Genomic DNA, 22,231 nt, shown 5'->3' on the forward strand with positions numbered 1-22,231 from the left:
CTAATTGTAATAATACCCTTAATAAACTAAGATCTTTTCAACGAAATAAAATAACAAAAAAAAAAAAAGAAAAAAGAAGAAAAAGGAAAAGAACAAGAACAAGAACAAGAACAAGAACAAGAAAAAGGAAAAGGAAAAGAAGAGAAAAAAGAAAAAAAGGAATAGGAACAGGAATATGAATAAGAATAAGAATGTAAAAAAAAAGATAAGGAAAAAGAAAATATAAAAGTAAAAAAAAAAAAAAATTTATTACATGATTAAAAAATAATATATGATAAACAAATACATATATGAAAAAAAAAAATGATATAAACGTTTAATTTAAAAAATAAAGGAAAAAATAATTACGAAACAGTACAAACTTTTTTTTCTTTTAAAATATTTTTAATAATCTTAAAAAAATTTTAGTTAACATGATCTATCAATATAATATGGAGATGAATCTTAATTTTGTACTTTCATAATTATTTAATACACACATAAGAATAATTTTATTTTTAATTTTTAAAGGATTTTTTAAAATCATATGTGAGACTTTCTAAAATGCTTTTTGAAAGTTTTATATTTATAAAATTTTAACAAATTGAAAATAAAAAAATCTGTAAGTGTAAAAAGAATATGTGAAATATATAAACATTAATAAAAAAAAATACACTTATACAAAAAGATTGTAAACAAACTATTTTAATTTTAATTTTACAAATTTTATAATATTGAATGATAAAATTTTAATTTTTTTTTTTTTTTATATTCTCTTATGTATTATTAGCAGTTTTTAAATTTAAGATGAGATTAAAAAAAAAAAAAGGAAAATTTTTATATTTTTTTTGTTTGAATTATTTTAAATATTATATTTATTATATACTACTGTATTTTTGAAAATTTATTAAAAACAAATTTATATTAACATTTTATTTCATATAACCTATTTTTATAATCAAAATTATATTTCCTTTTTTTAAATTCAGAAAAATCTAAGTGTTTTATTCTTCGAAGATTAAATGTACAAAAATATAAATCTAATATAGAAAAAAAAATTTTCAAATCTACAATTAACTAAAAAAATTGCTTTATTAATTTTACATTTATACATTAGACAAAGCTGAGTAATAAAAAAAAAAGAAAATAAGAAGATATAATTTGTGTTTTTTTTATTGTCTTCATAAAATTAAATAATTGAAAGAAATAAAAGAATGTACTAATTAACATTATATTTATTAGGAAGAAAAGAGATAAGTTATAAATAATATTATTCTTTCAAAAAGTAAAATGACTCAGCATTTTTTTTTTTTTATACATAAAAATACTTATTTCACATAAAGAAAATATATTTGAAATAATCTAACAAATTTATTCTACATAATTTAGAAAAATAAATTTATTTATATTTATAAAAAAGAGTATGTTCTTTGATATACATATATATATATATATACATAATTTATAAGTTTTATATAAATCATAAGTATATATCTACTCTTTTTCTAATTATTTAAAAAAAAAAAGTACATAATTTATAGGTGTAAAACATAATTGTATATATTTAATGACTTTAATTATCAACATACTTCAAAATAATTATGTATCTATAAAGCATAAAACTATTGAATAAATAAAAGTGATTAAGTAAATCTGTTCATAATTTCATAATTATTTTTATAAAATATTTACCTTTTATTTTATTGTAATGTAGAAAAAAAAAAAAAAATTAAATAAACATAAGAAAGCAACAAAAATAGGATAATTAATATAAATAACAGAAATAAAAAAAAAAAAACCAAGGTTTAGTGAATAAAGAACACATGTTTAATATTTATTAAAGAATGTTTTCTTCTGCAAAAAAAAAAAATACATATTAAAATAAAAGATATATATAAGCAATATAAATAATTAGATCCTTATTTTATATCAAAAAAAAAAAAAAGTAATTCTTACATAAAAAGAAATTTATGTAAAAATTAATGTACAGTAAAATATTAAGTTAAAAAAAAAAAAAAAAAAAAGTGAAAAAAAGCAAATAATTTTTGAACCATAAAGAAATTATAACATTTGTGCTTTATAAATTTTCTTTTTATAAAAAACATTTATTTTTATCAAAAAATTTCAAATTTCAAATTTTGTGAATATTTACAAAAAATTATGCATTAAAAAAGAAGATACTATAATTTTTTTTTTTTTATTTTTACTATTGAAAAAAAAGTAATGTTATAAGTAATTTATACATACTTTTTTTTTTTTAAATCCTTTGTAGATTATTAAAACTACTATGATGAAAATTTTAAAAAAAAGTCATTTTCATTTTATGAGAAATATACATGCAAATATATGAAATAAACATATATTTAAGTAATTTTTTTTTACCCATACTTATTTTTATATTAATTTAATAAAATAAATAGAAAAACAAAGAAAAAATTAACTATTTATATGTATAAATTTAATTTATTAAAACAAAAAGTAGTTAAATATAGTTATGTATATTTATAAAGATTAAAATATGAATGGTTGAATTAATTTAAAAAACAAATCATTTTTTCTTTATTTTATTTTATCTTTTTTTTTTTTCCTTTGCTTTTTTTTTTTCTTTCTTTCTTTCCTTTTTTTTTTTTTTTTTTTTTTAAATTTAGCAAGTATAATAATACAATTTTATGAAGTATCATAAAAAAAATGAATAAAAATTCAGATACAAAGCAATATAATAAGAATAAGAATAAGTATTCCTTATTTTTTTATAAAAACAAATATTCAAACATCAAGCATAGTAATAACAACAATAATCAGCATTTAAACGATCATTTCAACAGTGTTTTTAACACAAGTGTAAATTGTTCTTCAGGTAATAACACTAATATCTTTTATAAAAAAAAAAGTAATTTAAATTCTCACAACGATATGAGAAGTAGTAATATATTGTCCTATAACGACGAAATGTATAATTTAGAAAAACGAAAACATATGAATAGTTCAGGTGCTGGTTTAAATTCTTATAATGTAGATAATAACAATAATAACAACAATAATAATAATACTTCAGTAAACAAATATAATAATAATAATAAGAATTCTTATAATTTTCAAAAAAAAGATGGAAAACATAATTATGAAGATTATTTTAGTTGTATACAAGATGCAGTAAATAGTAGTAACAATTCATTAAATCAGGGTCATCGAAATTATAAAAATTATAATGTTGAAAATAATCATGAAAATTATATGAATTTGAATAATTCAAAAAATATTAATCGTTATTATGATTTAAATAATAATGCATCTTGCATGAATGTGTCAGGACAAAAGAAAATGAGTTATTTTAATTCGCAAAGCAATAATAATAATAATCCAGTTCAAAACACTAATAATAGTAGTAACAACAACAACAACAACAATAATAATAATAATAATAATGCTATTTCGTCGAATTATAATATCTCTGATAAAATAATAGGAAATTCTGGTGAAAAAAATATATTAGAAAATAATATTTTAACTAGTGATAATAAAAATGTCTTATTAAATATAATGAATAGTGAGAGAAATGAAATAAATGAGGGTAAAGATGAGAAAATGGAAAAAAAGAATGAGAAATTTTCAAAGGGAAATAATAATAACTATGAAAATGCAAAAGATTCTTTAATGAAAAATGAAATGGATATAAATAATGTTTGTAATATAAGTAATTTGAATGATATGAATTATAAAAGTTTAAATTCATCAAGTGGTAACGCATATAGTATTTCATATATGTTTATTTATCAGTATTATTATGTTCTTCATACAAAAAAAGAAATGATGCATAATTTTTATTCCGAAAATGCTATCCTGTTAATAAGTTTTAACTATCAGAATTGTAATTATGAAAAAGATTTATATATGAAAAATAGTAGTAATGATTATGAGAAAAAGCAAAACAGTAATAGCAATGGTAACAAGTCATTAAATGATGCAGAGAAGTTTTTTAACTTTAATGAAATAAATATTGAAGGATGCCATAAAAGTGAAAATATGATGAAATTAAAAAATAGAAAAATGATATATGAATATTATAAAAATCTAGATGTTAATGAATGTACTGTTCATATAAATTATATTGAAGTGGTTAATTTGCATGATGAGATTTATATATATATATATGGAAAAATAAAAAAATGCAAAGATACTAATGTATATTATTTTTTCGTTCAAAATATTCATTTGCACAAATATAATATATATCAGTACTATGTAGACGTAGATTTTATTCACTATTATAACATGTATACTGGTGATGATCAGCAATATGTAAAAGATTTCAATTATGAAAATAGTAAGCTTCTAAATAATATTTATGATATCAAAAATAAAGAAGACAAAAAGAAAAAGCAAAAGGCAAATAAATCAAATATAGACAATATTAATGATTTCAAGTTAGTTAATATGAAAAATGAAATGATAAAAAATAAAAATAATGAAAAAAATTTAATTGATGATAAAAATAGAGATATTTTATTAAAAAAAAATGAGAAAGATGATAATGTATCACTTATGGAAAACAAATATAAAATGAAATTAGGTGCAAAAGATAATGAAAAAAAATATCAAGGTGGAAATCGTTTAATAAGAGAAAATAAAAATGGAAAAAAGAATGACGATGAAGAAGATGAGGATGAAGAGGATGAAGAGGAAGAAGAAGATGATGATGATGATGATGAAGAAGATGACGATGAAGAAGATGATGAAGAAGATGATGATGAAGATGATGACGAGGATTATGACGAGGATGAGGAAGATGACGCTGATGAAGAAAAAGAAGAAGAAAATGATGAAGAAGAAGACGAAGATGAAGAAGATGAAGAAGATGATGAGGAAGATGAAGAAGATGCTATAAGAAAAGAAAAAAGGCATAATAAAGTAGCAGGTGAAGACGAAAATGATGATGATGACGACGATGATGAAGATGAAGAAGAAGAATTAAATGAAGAGAAAAAAAGAAAAAAAAAAACTGGACAAGAAAAAAGTGATGAAATGGTAATGATAAAGAAAGGAGAAGATAAAAATTTAAAAAAAGCTAGCGGTTTAATTAGCAAGGGAAAAAATATGAAAAAAACAAATGAAGAAAAAGTCAAAGTAGGAAAACCTACGTCCGGACAAATAAGTAAGTACTCTATAGATAAAAAAAATAAAGAAAAAGAAAAAAATGAAAATTCACCAGTAAATAATATTGATTCCATTTGTAAAGAAATTGGAGATAAAATAAATAAAAGCAATATAAAAGATAAAAATAACAATATTAGCAGCAACTTTAACAATAAAGAGAAAGATAATAATGATGAAAATTTAAAAATGAATGTAGATGAAAAAAAAATTAAAAAAAATAAAAATGAAAATGCATGGAACACGACTAATGAAAAATTGCCAAAGTTTGAAAATATTATAAAAGAAGAAAAAAATGCAAACGAAATAACAAAAAAAAAAAAAAAAGAAAAAAATAAAGTAGATCCAGATAGTTGGGTATTTAGAGTTATGAAAAATTATCAAAATAATAATTTAGGAGAGAGAAATGTATTAAATAATCAAAAACTGGACGAGAAACAAGAACATGAAGAAAAAGAAAATGAAGAAAGTGCTCCAGATGAGGAAGAGAAAAAAAGAGAAGAGATAAATGTTAATGATAAAAAAATTATAATTCATAATATACATAAAAATATGGATAAAAAGAAAATAAATGATTGTATTATTGATAGATTAAAGAAATATAATGATGGTCATGCTGTTCAAATAGATATTTATCAAAGATCAGTTAAAAAATTATTTCCTCATACATTTAACTATCAGAACAATTACGATAAAGTAAAACCTACAGAATATTCTTATGCTATTGCTGAATTAGATTGTCGACAAAGCCAACAGCTTTTGCTAGATTTAGGTTTGTATTGCAATGGCATTAAATTAAACATAGAAAATTTTAAAGAAAAAAAAAAAAATGAGATTAAAAAATTCAACAAAAAATTTAATGGATTCAATGCACCTTTAGAAGGAAAGACAAAAGATGAAAAATTTAAAAGCACTTTTCATAGAGGAGGAGGTGGCATGACTTTTAGAAATAAAAGAAATAATATCTTCGTAAAATAAATGAAACGTAAAAAAGTAAATTTTTTTTTTTTTTTTTAACCATATACATTTTTTTTTTAATTATTGTTTATATTAACAATTTTGTATTATATTATTAATGGAGTTTTTATTATGTAATAGAGAATATATATATATATATATATATATATATATATATATATATATATATATATATATATGTATGTATATTTATAACATATTTAAGAAATTATCTAATATTCAAAAAATTATGTAAATAATACAATAAGTATAATAAAAAATATTATTAAAAATATACATTTATATATGTGGAGAATAGTGTATATATATATATATATATATATATATATATATAATATATTCATCATCATTATTTTCTAAAATTTTGAATGACATCTTTTAATTTATTAAGATCAATGTAAAATTATTTTTCATGAATATGTAATACTAATTTACTCTTCTTCTCATTTATTTAATAATTTAACTATTTATTTAATCACTTATTTGACCGTTTACTTAGTCATTAATCATTTAATATCATATTTAATGTTGTACACTTATTTTACCTATTTATGATATATTTTTTTTTTTCATTTTTTATTGTAAATTTATTCCTATATTTTTGAAAATTTTTTTTTCTTTTTATAGAATAAAAATTTAATAAATAATAAAAAAATAAAATAATTTTTTTTTTTTTAAATTCAATAAATATTAAAAGTTTTATAATTAAGAATACATTGGCAACTCTTTTTTTTTTAAGTATAATTGTTTTTATATAAATATTAAAAAAATATATTAGACTAAATTTTATTAGAAGGCTTTTAATTTCGTATATATAGATGATTATATAAAAAAGATAACAGTGATAAAAAATATAATTGTTTAACAAATGAAGTAATTAATAATAATATATTTATAATTAAAAAGTAAATGAAACAAAAAAAATGTATGAAACAAAGTCATTAAAATTTTAATTATATATATATGGAAAAATAAATATATAAATCTTTTAAGATTTAAAATGAAAAAAAAAAAAAAAAATATAGTAATACACAAATGTGACAATTAATTTTACTCAATAAAATAAAAACCTTAAAGAAATTAATTTAGTTCTTGGGATTTTATCCATGGATGATTAAGTGCTAAAAAAAAGAAATGAGAAAAAAAAAGAATTATTTTAAAAATATTATAGCAAAAGTGTCATGTTTTAAAGAATAGCAAAAAAATATATAATTCATATTATTATACCTTGATATGCTGTTAATCTTTTTTTTTCATTTCTTTCTAAAAGTTTTTTTAAAAAATCTACAGCCTTTATTAAAAAAAAAAAAAAAAATTTATTTTACAAATAATAAATCATTTTATTTTACTTTAAAATAACCTCAATTGATAAAGAAGAAAATTCTTTACTTTTCCAGTTTATATTTTTGTTTAATATTTCATCCTTAAAAAAAAAATAAAATAAAATAGATATATCTAAATAATACGTAATTTTGCTTTATTATATTTTAATATTTACCACAACTTTTGGTGTGTTTTTTCCTTCAAATGGGTATTTTCCAGTCAACATGAAAAAAACCATTACACCTAATGCCCAAATATCTGATGACATTGTGTATTTTTTCCTGAAAAAATAGAAAAAAAGAATAAAAAATATTTGATGTCATATTATTTTTATACATATTCACATAAATATATTTCTTTTTTACCTTATAAGTTCAGGTGAAATATAATGAGGTGATCCACATAATTCAGTTAAATACTCACAATTAACCTAAAAATATAACGTGGAAAAAAAAAAATTGTTTTTTTAAAGCCTACTATTTAATTATGTATAGTATATTATTTACTTTTTTAGCCATTCCAAAATCTATTAATTTTATGTTTTTAGTATTTTTATTTTTGAATAAGAAATTTTCTGCCTTTAAAAAATAAAATAATGGGTATAAAAAATATATAACTATTTTCTTTAAAAAAAATTTATAAAAAAATACTTTTTATCTTAATTTACTTTTATATCTCTGTGAATAATATTATTTGAATGTAAGTATTCTAAAGCACAACATATCTAGAAAAAAAAAAAAAATTGTTTATTTATATTTATATTTAAAAACTAAAAAAAATAACATTAAATAATTTTTATGGAGATATAATCAAATAAAATTACAGTTCAAAGAAAAATGTTTCAATAAAAAATTGAAATATAAAATACAATTTTGTGGTAAATTTTTTTTTTTTCTAAGCAATATAATTATATATAAATAGAAAAATATATCTCCATTTATCTATATGTACATATATATACATCATATAAAATTTACCTGTCTAACAATTAAAGCTGATTCATTTTCCATTAAACATTTATTTTTAACGATCTTATAAAATAACTCTCCTCCTTCACATTTTTCTAAAACTATATAAAATTTATTCTTATCTTCAAAAAAATCTTTAAACTTTATAATATTTTCATGACTCATTATAGATAAATATTTTATCTCATTCTTAACCATTTTTTCAAAATTACAATTCTTTTTATGCTTTTTTTTTTTTTTAATTATTTTGACAGCATATACTTCTTTTGTTTCTTTGTTAATACATTCTCTAACAACCCTACATTAAAAAGTGTAATAAAGAAAAAAAAAAAAAAAAAAACTAGATTTTTTAAAAAAAATATAAAATAAAAATGTATTTATTTAAAAAAAAATGGGTACCCAAAAGATCCACAGCCTAAAACTTTACCAAGCTTATATTCATTTTTTTTTTTTTCTAAGTTGTTATAATTTTTTATTAATTTATTGAAAGCATTTCCCATTTTACCTCATAATATTTATTTAATATTTTAATTTAAAAAAAAAAAAAAATTTGATATTTTCTTATACATTTGATTAAAAAAAAAAATTCCTATCCCATATTAATTCCTATATATTTAGACATTTTAAATATTTTCAATAACATAGTTTTTGGTAATGAGATAAACATACTATTTTGATATTCATTAGAATTTTATTTTTTTATAAAAAAAATAAAATAAAAAAAAAAAAAACAATAATTCTTATAAAACAAATATATAAAAAAATAGAAACAAAAAACTTATTCTTTAAAAAATATTTCTAAACTTTACACAACGGATTTCACAAAATATTTACAAATTTTTTTTTTTTTAAAAAAAAAAATATTATTAATAAGAAAATTTCTTCATTTTAATTTTCATTTAAAAGAAAAAATGTATGCATAAATATAATTATATTACTTTTTTTAAAATATATTTTTTTATTTGTATAAATCACAACCATATAACAATACACAAAAAAACATAACACTTTTATTTTTTAAAATTTATTAAAAAAAAAAAAATAAAAAGATAGGATAGGATAGGATAGTATAGGATAAAATAAAATAAGAAAAATAGTTAAATTTAAAAACAATAGATTTTTTTTTTTTTTTTTTTAATAAAATTTTTTTTATATAATATTTAAATTATTTGAATTTTTGTAATTAAAAAAAAGTTTATAAAAAAAAATATAAATGAATTAATTAGTTGTAAAATAGAAAAATTTTAGTATGTACTCTTTAAATTTTTTTTTTTAAATTAATAAGAGTTAATAATTTTATAAATATATACAAGCAGTATATATTATGAGAAAATCTATATAAAAGCAATAAAAACTCTTTGATATCTCTAAAGTCATTTTTGATATTTAAAACACTTAGATATGAGATAATAAAATTTAAAACATACCCTATGAACATAAATTTTTATATTTAAATCTTTATATCTTTTCTAGATTTAAAATAACGTACGTGAATAATGATAAAAAACAACTGTTCATTTTTTTCTTATAAAATATTAAAATACCTATATACAACATAATACTTAAAAAATCTTCATAATTTAATGAAACCTCATATTTTTATATTTTTAAATATGAAAATATTTTTTTTAAAAAAAAAAATAAAATAAATTTCTAAATATATTATTGGATGAAGAAGAAAATAGTGTGCATAAAATTTTTGAATACTCTGTTGATATTATAAAAATGGGTAATTTTAAAAATAAGAGATTAATTTGTTTTCATTATAAAAATGCATAATTTAATAAAAATAAAATTTTTAATAATTTAGCATTTATAAATAAATAACTATAATAAAAATTGAGTATTTTGTTCGTTTTATATTTAATGTAAAAAAACAAAATATAACGTAAAGCATTCTTTCTATTCTTTAATTTTACAAAATATGAATAATGAAATAATCAAATTTTTATTTTTATTTTATTATTTTTTTTTTTTTTTCTATTTAATTGGAATTCCATAATATTAGTTTTTCAAAAATTTTACACGGTATTCAAATTTACTTTTAATTTTTCAAATTTTAATTTGTTCATGCATTTTTAATAAATCTAAAAGATATTATTTATAATTGTAATTTTTTACATGTATATAATTTATTTCATTTTTTAATTTATAGAAATAGATTTATATACATAAAAGTATATTTTTTAAATGAGCATAATAATTTTTTGTGTTAGCTTCACCTTTTTTTTTCTGATGTGATGTTATATATAGAAGAATATTCTTTTAAAATAAATATTTTTATGAAAATTTTTTTCAACGTTTAAAAAAAAAATATAATAATAAAGAACATATGATAGTATGAAGGGAAAAAAAAGAAAAAATATATAAATGTTTCCTAAAAAATTCCTTAAAAATATTAAAAATATGTATTTTTCTGCATATTTTTAATCTTTATATTATTTTGTAGATAAATAAATATATATTTATTATTATTGAGATTTTTATAATTTTTATTAATATTTATATGTAAAAAGATTAATTCTAAAGTTCTTTACATTACTATTGATGTTAGGTTTTTTTTTTTTTTATGTATTATAAAACAAATAAATAATATTTAATATCTCTTAAAATTTTTAGAAAATACATGCTTATCAAAAGATAGAAAAATTTTTAGCATGAAATTAAAAAAAAATATATGAATCTACTGTTTAATCAGAAAAATAAAAATATATATATCATGCTCTTATTAAGTATGTTTAGTTTTTTTATTTTTATTTATTTAATAAATAAATTACAAATATGTTATGAAAATGTCTTTGTAATATTTAATTAAATGCAGATTTTCTTGATAACTATTTTTTATTTCAAAAATAAATATGTTAAAGAATAAAGTTCTTAGTTCTTATTATCATTTAAAAAAGACAATTTTTTAAGTTTCTAGCATGTATTCTCCAAAATAAGTAAATCTTTATCAAATTTTTACTAAATGAAAAGTCTTATAATAGTAAACAAAAAATATATGTATATATTTATATATATTAAAATAAACTTTTTATTATAAAAATACTTTATTTTAATTTAACAAAAAAAAAGATAGGAAAAATACTAACCTCATAATAGCTGCACTAAGCAGCACAAGGTTTTTTCATTCTTCCTCATTTTTTTACAAATTATCTCTTAAATTATTTTTTAAGAATTATCCAAAAAGAAATATAAAAGAAATATTTTATAATTAAAATAAATTATATTTTTTATTTTTTAGTAGCTATTAAATAAAATGCATATTATATTTTACAAAAAAAATTGTTTTCTATAGAATTTATCTACTTGAAAAAAAAAAAAGAAACCTAGATACTTAAGTGCCACTATTATGTAACAAATAAATAATTCTTATAATTGCTGTGCATTTCTTTTTTTCTGGATTATCTATTTTTATATGTTAATGTTATTATATTAATGTTTACTTCTTTTTTTTTCTTTATTAGTTTTATATATTTATATTAAAGAACTTAACGAAAAAAGTATATTGATAATCAAAGGATTAACAACTCAGTTATCACATAAAATCCTTTCCTATCTTCTTCTTCAAAAAAAAATGCTTAAAGGAGAGATAATAAAAAAAAAAAATAATTCTTTTTGTCATCTAAATGTTGGTGATGATATTTATGAGTTAGTTAAAAAATATGATAATAAAAAAAAAAATGAAAATATTACTGATTCTAATATAACAGAGGAAAACAAAAAAAAATGTATACTGAAAATAAATAAAAGCGAAAAAAATGAAAGCAAAACAAAAATTATAAAATGTAATTTCTTATCAGAAAACGATAAATTGCATATTTTAGAAAATTTAAAGAAGATTAATTTAACTAAAAGCCCTAACTCTAAAAATATTACAAAAAAAATAAATTTATTTCGTTGCCATTCTTTTTGTATAGACAAAATAGAAAATATAAATATAATTAAGAAAAAGGAAATATCTAAAAATGAAGAAACAACTTTAAAAAAAAAAAACACAAAGTTAACAAACGAAAAAAAAGAAACTTTCATAAAAGAAAATAGAAATTGCAATGAAAAGATTGAAAATATAATAAAAGAAAATAGAAATGATGATATAAAAAAAGAAACTAAAGTTATTTCTAAAAAAAAAGCAGATAGTGTGAATAAGGAATTTCATTTAAAATCATTTTACCAGAAGAATAGCAAAACACAACTTACTTATAATAACAGTAGCAATAAAAACTCGAATAAGTTAAATTTGTATGAGAATAAAAAATGCACTAATATTTTAGGTGATCATATAAATGAAATTGTAAATAAAAATGAAATATATTTTGATCAAAAAAAATTAAAAGAAGCAAAAAAAAAAAACTCTTCAGAGAATTATTATTTTATACATAATTATGAAAAAAGTGATTCAACAAAAGTTACTTCAAAAAAAGTTTTTCCCTTAAATGAAAAGACAATTTCATATTATGAGACAAGAAAAAGAGATTACATAAAATTAAATAAAATAAAAAAAGGACACTCTGAAAGAATTACTTTAAATTTGAAAGAGTTTTCTGATATTAAAAAGAAAAATCTTAATAATCATGATTATAGTAAAACGGAGTCTAATATCAATTTATTAATAAATAATAAAAAAAGTGAAAATATCTTTTTATCGGAAAAAATGAATTCAAGTAACTTGTTTAATAATTATCATTCATTAAATAATTCATTAAAACTCACTGTTTCTTCTTCATCAAACATAATCTCATCTATTTCTTCTTATGATAAAAAAATAAGAAATGTTAGTGAAAATATAAAAAAAGATATTTTAGAAGGAGAAAAAACAAAAAAAAAATTTCTTCATTTAAAATATAAACATGGAAAATACATAAGAGAAAATTGTGACAGTTGTATAGAAAGAAGAATAACAAAAAAAGATAAAAAAAAAAAAATAGACAAAAAAGAAAAAGAAAGTATGCAAAAAATAAAGGAAAATGAAAAAGAAAAAAAAAAAAAAAAAAATAATTATAGCAATAATAATATTATTTATAATTCCAAGTTACAAAATTTACATAAAAAAAATGAATCAAATAAAAATTATTGTTCTAGTATAAATCAATGCAAAGAAAAAAAAAGGATAATAGAAATTAATACAATATATCATATTATAAGATATAAAAAAATGTTAAAAAAAATAAAAACAGATATATTAAAAACCATTAAAAAAATAACAGAAGCAAACGAAGTAAAATTACCAGAATATTTTAATACAAAAAAGTATTTTATGAAATTTTTAAAAAAGTTGAAACAATTTTTAAAAAGAAAGATTGATGAAATAAAGAGACTAAATACATTTGAAAAGAAAAATAGTATTTATGAATTATTTCTAAGCAATAAACAAAATACTTTATTGTTAAAAAAATATTTAAGAAAGAAGAAAATTCTATCAAAATACTTAAACAGATACATGCATAAAAAAAATTCATCCAGTTATATTTCTAATTATAATAATGAAAAGTCAGGAAGTTTAAATTATTATCAAAATTTAATAGAATTAAAAAAGACTTTATTAATGAAAAGTAAATCTAATCAATTAATTAACAAAGTTAATGAAAAAAAAAATAATAATAATAATAATAATAAAGATAATACTGATAAATTATTAAAAATTGAAAATAAGTATTCCATAGAGAGAAATAAAGACAAGATAAACAAAAAGCCTTCTAATAACAAATATGAAAAAGATAATTGCAAAAATTTTAATATATTCGAAAAAAAGATATTTGCAAAAAATATAATACAAAAAGGGAATTATAATAAGAAATATTTTGAAAATTTTAATAAAAATGAGAATAATTATAAAAATATTTCAATGTCTCTTGTATACTTAACAAAAGACAGTGATATAATTTCAAAAAATTTATCTTACTCAGGAAAAGTTATACCAAAAAACTCCTCATTAGTATCAAATGATAAACAAAGTTTCTATCGTGATCATCAAAAGGTACTAGAAAATTATACAACTGTAACCAAAAAAAGAGAAAACAATAAATTAAAAAGTGAAATAAAAGAAAATATTAATTTTATAAATGAAGTTAATAATAAGTTAAATAACGAAATAAAAGAAAATAATAATTTAATAAATGAACCTAATAATAATTTAAAAAAAGAAATAAAAGAAGATGATAATTTTAAAAATGAACTTAATAATAATTTAAAAAAAGAAATAAAAGAAGATGATAATTTTAAAAATGAACTTAATAATAATTTAAAAAAAGAAATAAAAGAAGATGATAATTTTAAAAATGAACTTAATAATAATTTAAAAAAAGAAATAAAAGAAGATGATAATTTTAAAAATGAACTTAATAATAATTTAAAAAAAGAAATAAAAGAAGATGATAATTTTAAAAATGAATTTAATAATAATTTAAAAAATGAAATAAAAGAAAATAATCATTTAAAAAATGAAGTAAAAGATAATTATTCGAAAAATGAAATAAAAGTAGATATTCATCTGAAAAAGAAAGCAAAAGAAGATACTAGTTTGAGGAATGAAATAAAAGAAGATAATAATTTGAAAAATGAAATAAAAAAAGATAAAATAAAGGTAGATAATGGATTCAAAAATGTAATGAAAGAAGATAGCAATCTAAAAAATGAAATAAAAGAAAAGAAAATAAATGGAGATAATGAATTAAAAAATGTAGTAAAAGAAGATAATAATTTAAAAAATGAAATAAAAGAAAAGAAAATAAATGGAGATAATGAATTAAAAAATGTAGTAAAAGAAGATAATAATTTAAAAAATGAAATAAAAGAAAAGAAAATAAAGGGAGATAATGAATTAAAAAATATGCCTATGAGCAATAACGTACATATAAAATATTTAGGAATGAATAAAAAAAAAAGCAGCGAAGTAATAAGTGATAATACTAATAAAGCATTCAATAATACTCTTAAAATGAGTACCTATGATAAATCATTTAATAATTTTATAGGTAATTATAATAGAATACTTTATTTAAAAAAATGCAACAATTATTATCAATATAATAGTGGTAACTCCCATAATAACATAATTAATTTTTCAAATATTGATAATATTAAAATTAATATAATTAATCAAAATTTTCAAAACAACTTACTACAAAATAGTTTTTATATAAATGGAAATGAAAAAAAGAGTAATAATAGTTATAAAATGAAAGTCTATAAAAAAACTGAGCCTAGTAATTGTGATGATGAAAATATATTAAATAGAAAAATTAATATAATCAAAAATAATAAGAAGTTTTTATGTAATAGTGAAAGCTTTTATGAAAATAATTTACGTACAGTGAAACTTCTTAGGAGAGAAGACGGTAGTATAGTTAATAAAATTAAAAAAAAAATTTTTAGGAACTATAATTCTGCATTATTTTTTTTTAAAAAACAGATTTACAGAACAAATATATTAATTCATAAAAATAAAAAAAAAATTTTTAAAAATAAATATTTATACGATTTTCAACAAAAGATTAAATATCCTTTTGATAATTTAAGAAAAGTGAAAATACCACTTCTTTTCTCATATAACAAAGTTGATAATTCCAATAATAACCAAAATGAAAAAAAACAAAAAAATTTAAATGAATTACAATTTAATGGTAAGAATAAAATAAAGGAACATAAATTTTTTTTTATAATATGGAAAAGAAAAAAAAAAAAAATTAAACTATATATAATATATTTATTTATACAAAATAGACGTTTTAATTTTATGTTTATATTTTATTTTTTTCTATTTATAGGAAGTTACTTAAAAGAAAAAGAAATAACGTTCTCACGTAAAATGACTAAATATCAAGCTAAAAGGAAAATGTATAGAAGACGAAAGAAAAGATAAAATAACTATACATCTATATGTGTTGTTTTATAACTTTTAAACTAATATTTTTTTAAAAAAGCAACATTAATATTTATGAAAAGAATATTTATTATTTTATTTTATTTTATTTTATTTTTTTTTTTATATTAGTTTTATTATTTTTTTTAGTTTCCAATTTTTGATAGATCAATTATAATTATTCATTTTTCATTATTTTACTGAGTTGTAATGAATTTCTTTTATACATTTTAATTTTTTAATTTTTTTTCTGTAAAAATAAATATTTTTATTGTTTTCGCTAATTTTTTTCTAATATTTTTTTTAAATAAATTTTTTAGTTTACGTAATTTCTAATTATTTATCTCTCAATATCTATTCTATTTCCATATATATATATTTTTCTAGAGTTTACATTTATTATTTTTTATGTACTCTTATATTTATGTTTCTTAGTAGGTAAAATTATTTTTTTAATTATTTATATGAATCAAATACTATCTTAAAAATATATATATATATATATCAGTGTAATAAAATAAAAAAAAAATAGATGGGTGAATGAATAAATGAAATAAACTAAAAATATATATTATATATAAACATTTTCTTTTCCAAAAATTATTTATTTTTTTTTTTTTTTTTATGTATAATCTATGTTATTACTATTTTCATATATATAAAAGCGTATATTATTTATCATTTCAACAAAATGAATCGAAAAAAAATCTAATAAATCTTGTGATATGACTTTTTTTTTTAAAAAAATATTAATTGTATATATAATACCTCTAAATAATGACACAATAAAAAGTAAAAAAAAACATAAGATATAAACAAAACAAGAAAATATAAAATTATTAAAAAAATAAACATCTATCAAGAATAGGAAAACTAAGAAAAAAGATAAAGCTAAAATATATATAGAATTAGTTAGAAGTAAATAATAGGAATAATTGGTATTAGTATTTTTATCAAAGCATTTTTTTCGTATTATAAATTTATTACTTATTCTTTTTGTTTTCTCATTTTTTTCTTTTCTTTTTTCGGAGTATTTATTATTTATAACACATTTATCGTATTTTCCTAAAATTACTTCTTTTTTTTTTTTTAATTTGTGTTCACTTAACACATTCGATTTATATGCACTCATAGTATCAATATACTTGTTAAATTTTAAGTATTCATAATTTCTTTTTTTTAATGAAATTAGTGTGTTATAAATGCGTGAAAATTGAGAACAATATAATAAGGAATCATAATCTTTTAAATTATATGTATTATATTTCTTATTTAAAAATTCATTTATTTTAGAACAAACACTTTTTTTTTTAAGATCGTAATTTTTGATAGTTATAATATTATCATCACTTGATAAATAACTATAATTTTTTATATTGGACAGAAATACTTCCTTAAATAGATGACTTGTATTTTTTAATAAATTAATGCATATATTAAATGTTAATTTTTTTCTAGCATTTTGAATAGTATGAAACTTGTAATTATGATTAAAGTGTTCTATCATTTTTCTTTTAAATCTTCTTTTTTTCTTATGTTTCTTTATATTATATTTTCTTAAAAATAATTCTTCAATTTTTTTTTCTTTGTTATAACTTTTATAAATGTAACCTTTGCACATACCTTCTAATTCTTTACTTGCTTTACTTTCTGGGATATTTAAATTTTTTTTGCTTATAATGAAATATTTTTTTTTGAGCTCTTTCATTATATTTCTTCTGTTGTGTTGTTTATATGCATCGTTATTGTTTTCATTTTTTCCATCATTCTTATGTATACTACCATTAGCTTTGTTTTTGCAGTTGATTCTTCTAAAAAGTATATTTTTTTTTTTTAGAGAAGCTTTTCTTTTTTTGTATAAATAATTATTAACTAATTTAATAACTTTGGTTTCTTCATTTTCTCTTTTATTTGGTAATATAATTTTTATATTTTTTTTTTTTTTATATATATTACTTTTAAATTTACACCTTTTTCTTTTTTTATAATTTTCATTATAGTTCTCAACATTAGAATTATTATTTTTAAACAAATAAAAAATATTATAATAGTGAGAAAGGCTAGCATATAGTATCTGATTATTTAAATTTATAAAAAAGTTGGTAAATTTTATATTTAGATTATCTCTACTTAAATTTTCATTTAACAAATAATCATTATTTCCATTTTTGTTATAACTGTTATTAATTTTTTCATTGAAAGAATAAAAATTAATTTTATTTTTATGCTTATAATACTTATGAAACTTTTTTTTCTTTGAATAAATTTTCTTTTTAAATAATAAATTATTTTTTTTATGTTTATATTTTTCATTAAAAATGCCTACAATTTTTCTATTACTTGAATTGAATAATTTAGGATTATTCCATTGTTTTTTCAGTAATTCTGTATTCTCTTTTTCTATATTAATTTTATTTTCAGATAATTTGTCTATTTTATTATATATAAGAATAGATTCATTTTCTTCATGGAATATATAATTATAATTGCTACAATAATAATCATGAGAAGAACTATACTTACTAAAAAAAATGCAATTATTAGAATAACTTATTTTATTTAAAACATTACATTTCTTTATTTTTCTTTCCTTATTTAATTTATTAAATTCATTAATACCATTGAAATTGTCATTTAAAAAATCTGATGTACGAAAATTATTTCTTAAATTTGGTAAATCCATTTCATTTGTGAAAATAGAAAAATGATTTAATTCTTCACTTAAGTTACTTTCTTCTTTTACGTCAATGAAAGCTAAACTTTCGTAAAAGAATTCTAAAAGAAAATTACTGTTATCATTTCTTATATTAAGAAATTTTGTTTTTTCAAAAAAATTGAAGTTAAATATATTGTTTAAATCTACATGGTGACTATTAACTAATGCTTCAGATAAGTATATATTCCTTTTTATACTATATGTTAATTTTGATAATTCATCAAAATAATTGAAACAAGAAGAAATAATATTATAAAAATTATTGTCTATTAATCTTTGGCTATCAATTATTTCTTCATTTAAAAAAAAATTAGAAAAAATATATATGCATTCATAAAAAAAAATTTTCTCAAATAATCTATTGAAAATGTCATATTTATTTATTAAATAATCATACATGCTTTCAATTAGTATTTCTCTATTCATATTGACTATATTTTGAATGATATAATCATTCGTTTTGAAACCATTTGTATTTAAATAAAGGTAATATTTTTTATAGCTATTTTTAATTAATTTCTCTTTTTTTCTTTTTATATTAATTATATCTGATAAAATAAAAAAGTGATTAACATAATTTAATATACTTTTGTTTTCTGTTTTTTCTTTTACTTTGATATTTAATAAACAGCTTGATTGCTTAAAGGGTTCGTTAATATCTTTCAATGCATATATATCGTTGTACTTATTATTACTTTTAATGTTCTTATAAACTTTTCTCTCTTTATTATTTTCTTCGAATAATAAAATTTCTCTTTCTTTTTTATATATAGTTTCTTTATGTTCTTTCGATTTTTTTCTTTCTTTGTTCTCTACTTCATTTTTTATTTTATCTTTTGCTTCCTTTCTTATTTCTCCCTCTAATTCTTTACTTTTTTTGTTGTTATTATTTTCTTTTTCTTTTTGTTCCTTGTATCTATCTTTCTCTTTCTCCTTCTCTTTCTCTTCCTCTTCCTCTTCCTCTTCCTCTTCCTCTTCCTCTTCCTCTTCCTCTTCCTCTTCCTCTTTCTCTTTCTCTTCCTCTTCCTCTTCCTCTTCCTCTTCCTCTTCCTCTTCCTCTTCCTCTTCTCCTTCTTCCTCGTTCTCTTCCTTTTCTTTAATATGTTCGTATAATTTGTTTATTATTTTTTTTTTTTTTTTATCTTCAGATAATTGATTATTTAAAACATGTCTATTTATCTTTTTAAAATCTTCACATTTTAATGTCTGTACTCCTCTACTTATTTTATTTTTTTTTATTTCACTCATCGTTTCTGTTTCCTTGTCTTTTGTAATTTTTTCTTTTTTATGATTCAATGTTTGTGTATCTTTATCTGTTGTTAATATAGATTTTTTTTTTATTATATGCTCATAATCTTCTTCTTTATTTTTTATATTTTGTTGTATTTCTGTGTTATTTTTTTCTTCTAATAAGTATACACTTTTAACATTATTATTTTCACTTTTTGTAGTGATAGATTTCATTCTATTAAAATTATTATGATCATTTTTTAATACTAATTTTGTTCTTTTCAATTCTGGTTTTTTAATTTCTTTTTCATTCTTTTTTGCTTTATTACTTTCAATTAATAAATTTTTTTGTTTAATTATAAATTCTAATTCTTCTTTTTTTTTTATAATCATTAACTTTTCTGTTTCCATTAAACTAATTTTTTTCTTTAATTTTTGAATGATAATGTTAGTATTTTTTAGTTTTTCATTTTCTTTTTTTATTTCATTGAAATTCTCTTTATATTTTTCGTACTCTTCAAAGTACTTTTCGCTAATTTTTAGTTGATTCAAAAGTTCTTCAACTTTCTTATTAAGATTATTTTTTATTTCTTCATTTTTTATTTTATTCTCTCTGAATTCTTTGTCTATACAATATAATTTTACATATAAGTTTTTTGTTTTCAAAAAAAAAATTCCAAAATAGACGTAAGTTAAATATAAAAGCACCATTATAATATTTATTCCTTTTTTTATTAATTGATCATTTTTCATTTTTCTAACTTTATGTAAGTGCCTATAAAAAGTTTCACATACTTTATTCAAATTTTCAATACTAAACGCTTGCTTTACATCTTCGATATTATATTCATATATAGATTTTTCGTTTAAATTTAAGAAAATAGAATAAACATCTTTACAGTATAAATTTTCATTAGAATTAAAGTTATCTTTATTATTTATATCACAATAAAATTTGTTACTTATTGAATTCTTATAGAACGATTCAATTAAAATATTATCTGAAATATCATCATTTAAAGCATTATTTTTTGAACGTATATTTGTATAAAATGCCTCATTGTTTTCACATTTTATGTTAGTATATTTTATTTTAGTTTTATTTTCATTCTTAAACGACCTTTTATTCATTATTTCATCATTATTATATTCCTTATTGGTAATTTTTTCAAAAAATTTATTTGCGTTTTCTAAATTATTTTTATTGCTTTTTCTTATACAACTAAATAAAAAAACTAATAATAAAATAAACTCTTTTATAATTGGGTGTAAATTAATAGCATTTTCTTGAATCATAACTTTTAATGTTTCTTCAATATTTTCACATGTTTCGAACTTTATATTTTTAATATAAAAATCATCATCACTTTCAATATCACTTTCACTTTCATTTTCAATTTCAGATATTATATTATCGCTGCTATCATGCTTTAGTTCAAGTTCATTTTCGTTATCCTTTTGAATTATATCTATACCTAACTATTAATGAAATATATTTTTCAGATATTTTAAAAATTATGTAAAGCTTCATAGTAAATGAAGTATCTATGCATAAATATTTTTTTTTATCTTATTTTATTATTCTAATTTAATTTTTATTGTTTATTTTATTATTATTTTTTTTTTTTTTTTACGTCTATTAAATTTTGTATATTCCACGGGCTTTCACCTAGTTTTGCTTTTATATTCAGAATTACTGATTTATCAGCAATTCCTTAAAAAAAAAAAAAAGAGAATATAGAATTACATTTTTTATAAATATAATAATTATTTATTTTTTTTTCTTTATAAACCTGAATTTAACAAATCATCCGTGTCTACTGTATCTGATCCTCTCTTATATAAAAAAAAAAAAAAAAATGTTTTTTTCATAACATTCAGAATAAAAAATGCATTTTTTATATCAATATATTTTATCTTTTTTTCAATTTTTCTTTTTACTGATAAATTAGTTAAGAACAATTTGAGCTCGTCTACTACTTTAGACATTTTAATAAAATTATTATTTTATACTTTTATACATTA

General features: G+C 17.5%; 4 protein-coding genes across 4 annotated transcripts; 2 read left to right on the forward strand and 2 right to left on the reverse strand.

Moving 5' to 3' along the window:
- Window positions 1–2,667: 2,667 nt before the first annotated feature.
- Window positions 2,668–6,108, forward strand: PRELSG_1327300 (conserved Plasmodium protein, unknown function; the record flags this gene model as incomplete). Its single annotated transcript, XM_028678803.1, has 1 exon — window positions 2,668–6,108. One exon carries the CDS (start codon window positions 2,668–2,670, stop codon window positions 6,106–6,108), a length of 3,441 nt encoding a protein of 1,146 aa, XP_028535912.1.
- A 1,080-nt stretch (window positions 6,109–7,188) lies between these two features.
- On the reverse strand, window positions 7,189–8,899 carry PRELSG_1327400 (calcium-dependent protein kinase, putative; the record flags this gene model as incomplete). Its single annotated transcript, XM_028678804.1, has 9 exons — window positions 7,189–7,229; window positions 7,336–7,399; window positions 7,469–7,531; window positions 7,607–7,712; window positions 7,797–7,861; window positions 7,938–8,009; window positions 8,099–8,155; window positions 8,409–8,697; window positions 8,799–8,899. 9 exons carry the CDS (start codon window positions 8,897–8,899, stop codon window positions 7,189–7,191), a joined length of 858 nt encoding a protein of 285 aa, XP_028535913.1.
- Window positions 8,900–11,976: 3,077 nt separating this feature from the next.
- On the forward strand, window positions 11,977–16,260 carry PRELSG_1327500 (conserved Plasmodium protein, unknown function; the record flags this gene model as incomplete). Its single annotated transcript, XM_028678805.1, has 1 exon — window positions 11,977–16,260. One exon carries the CDS (start codon window positions 11,977–11,979, stop codon window positions 16,258–16,260), a length of 4,284 nt encoding a protein of 1,427 aa, XP_028535914.1.
- Window positions 16,261–16,882: 622 nt separating this feature from the next.
- Window positions 16,883–22,195, reverse strand: PRELSG_1327600 (conserved Plasmodium membrane protein, unknown function; the record flags this gene model as incomplete). The annotated part of the gene is made up of 4 exons (XM_028678806.1): window positions 16,883–21,685; window positions 21,841–21,920; window positions 22,000–22,042; window positions 22,148–22,195. 4 exons carry the CDS (start codon window positions 22,193–22,195, stop codon window positions 16,883–16,885), a joined length of 4,974 nt encoding a protein of 1,657 aa, XP_028535915.1.
- Window positions 22,196–22,231: the final 36 nt, after the last annotated feature.

Source organism: Plasmodium relictum (genome assembly GCF_900005765.1).
Source record: "Plasmodium relictum strain SGS1 genome assembly, chromosome: 13".
NCBI classification, from domain to species: domain Eukaryota; phylum Apicomplexa; class Aconoidasida; order Haemosporida; family Plasmodiidae; genus Plasmodium; species Plasmodium relictum.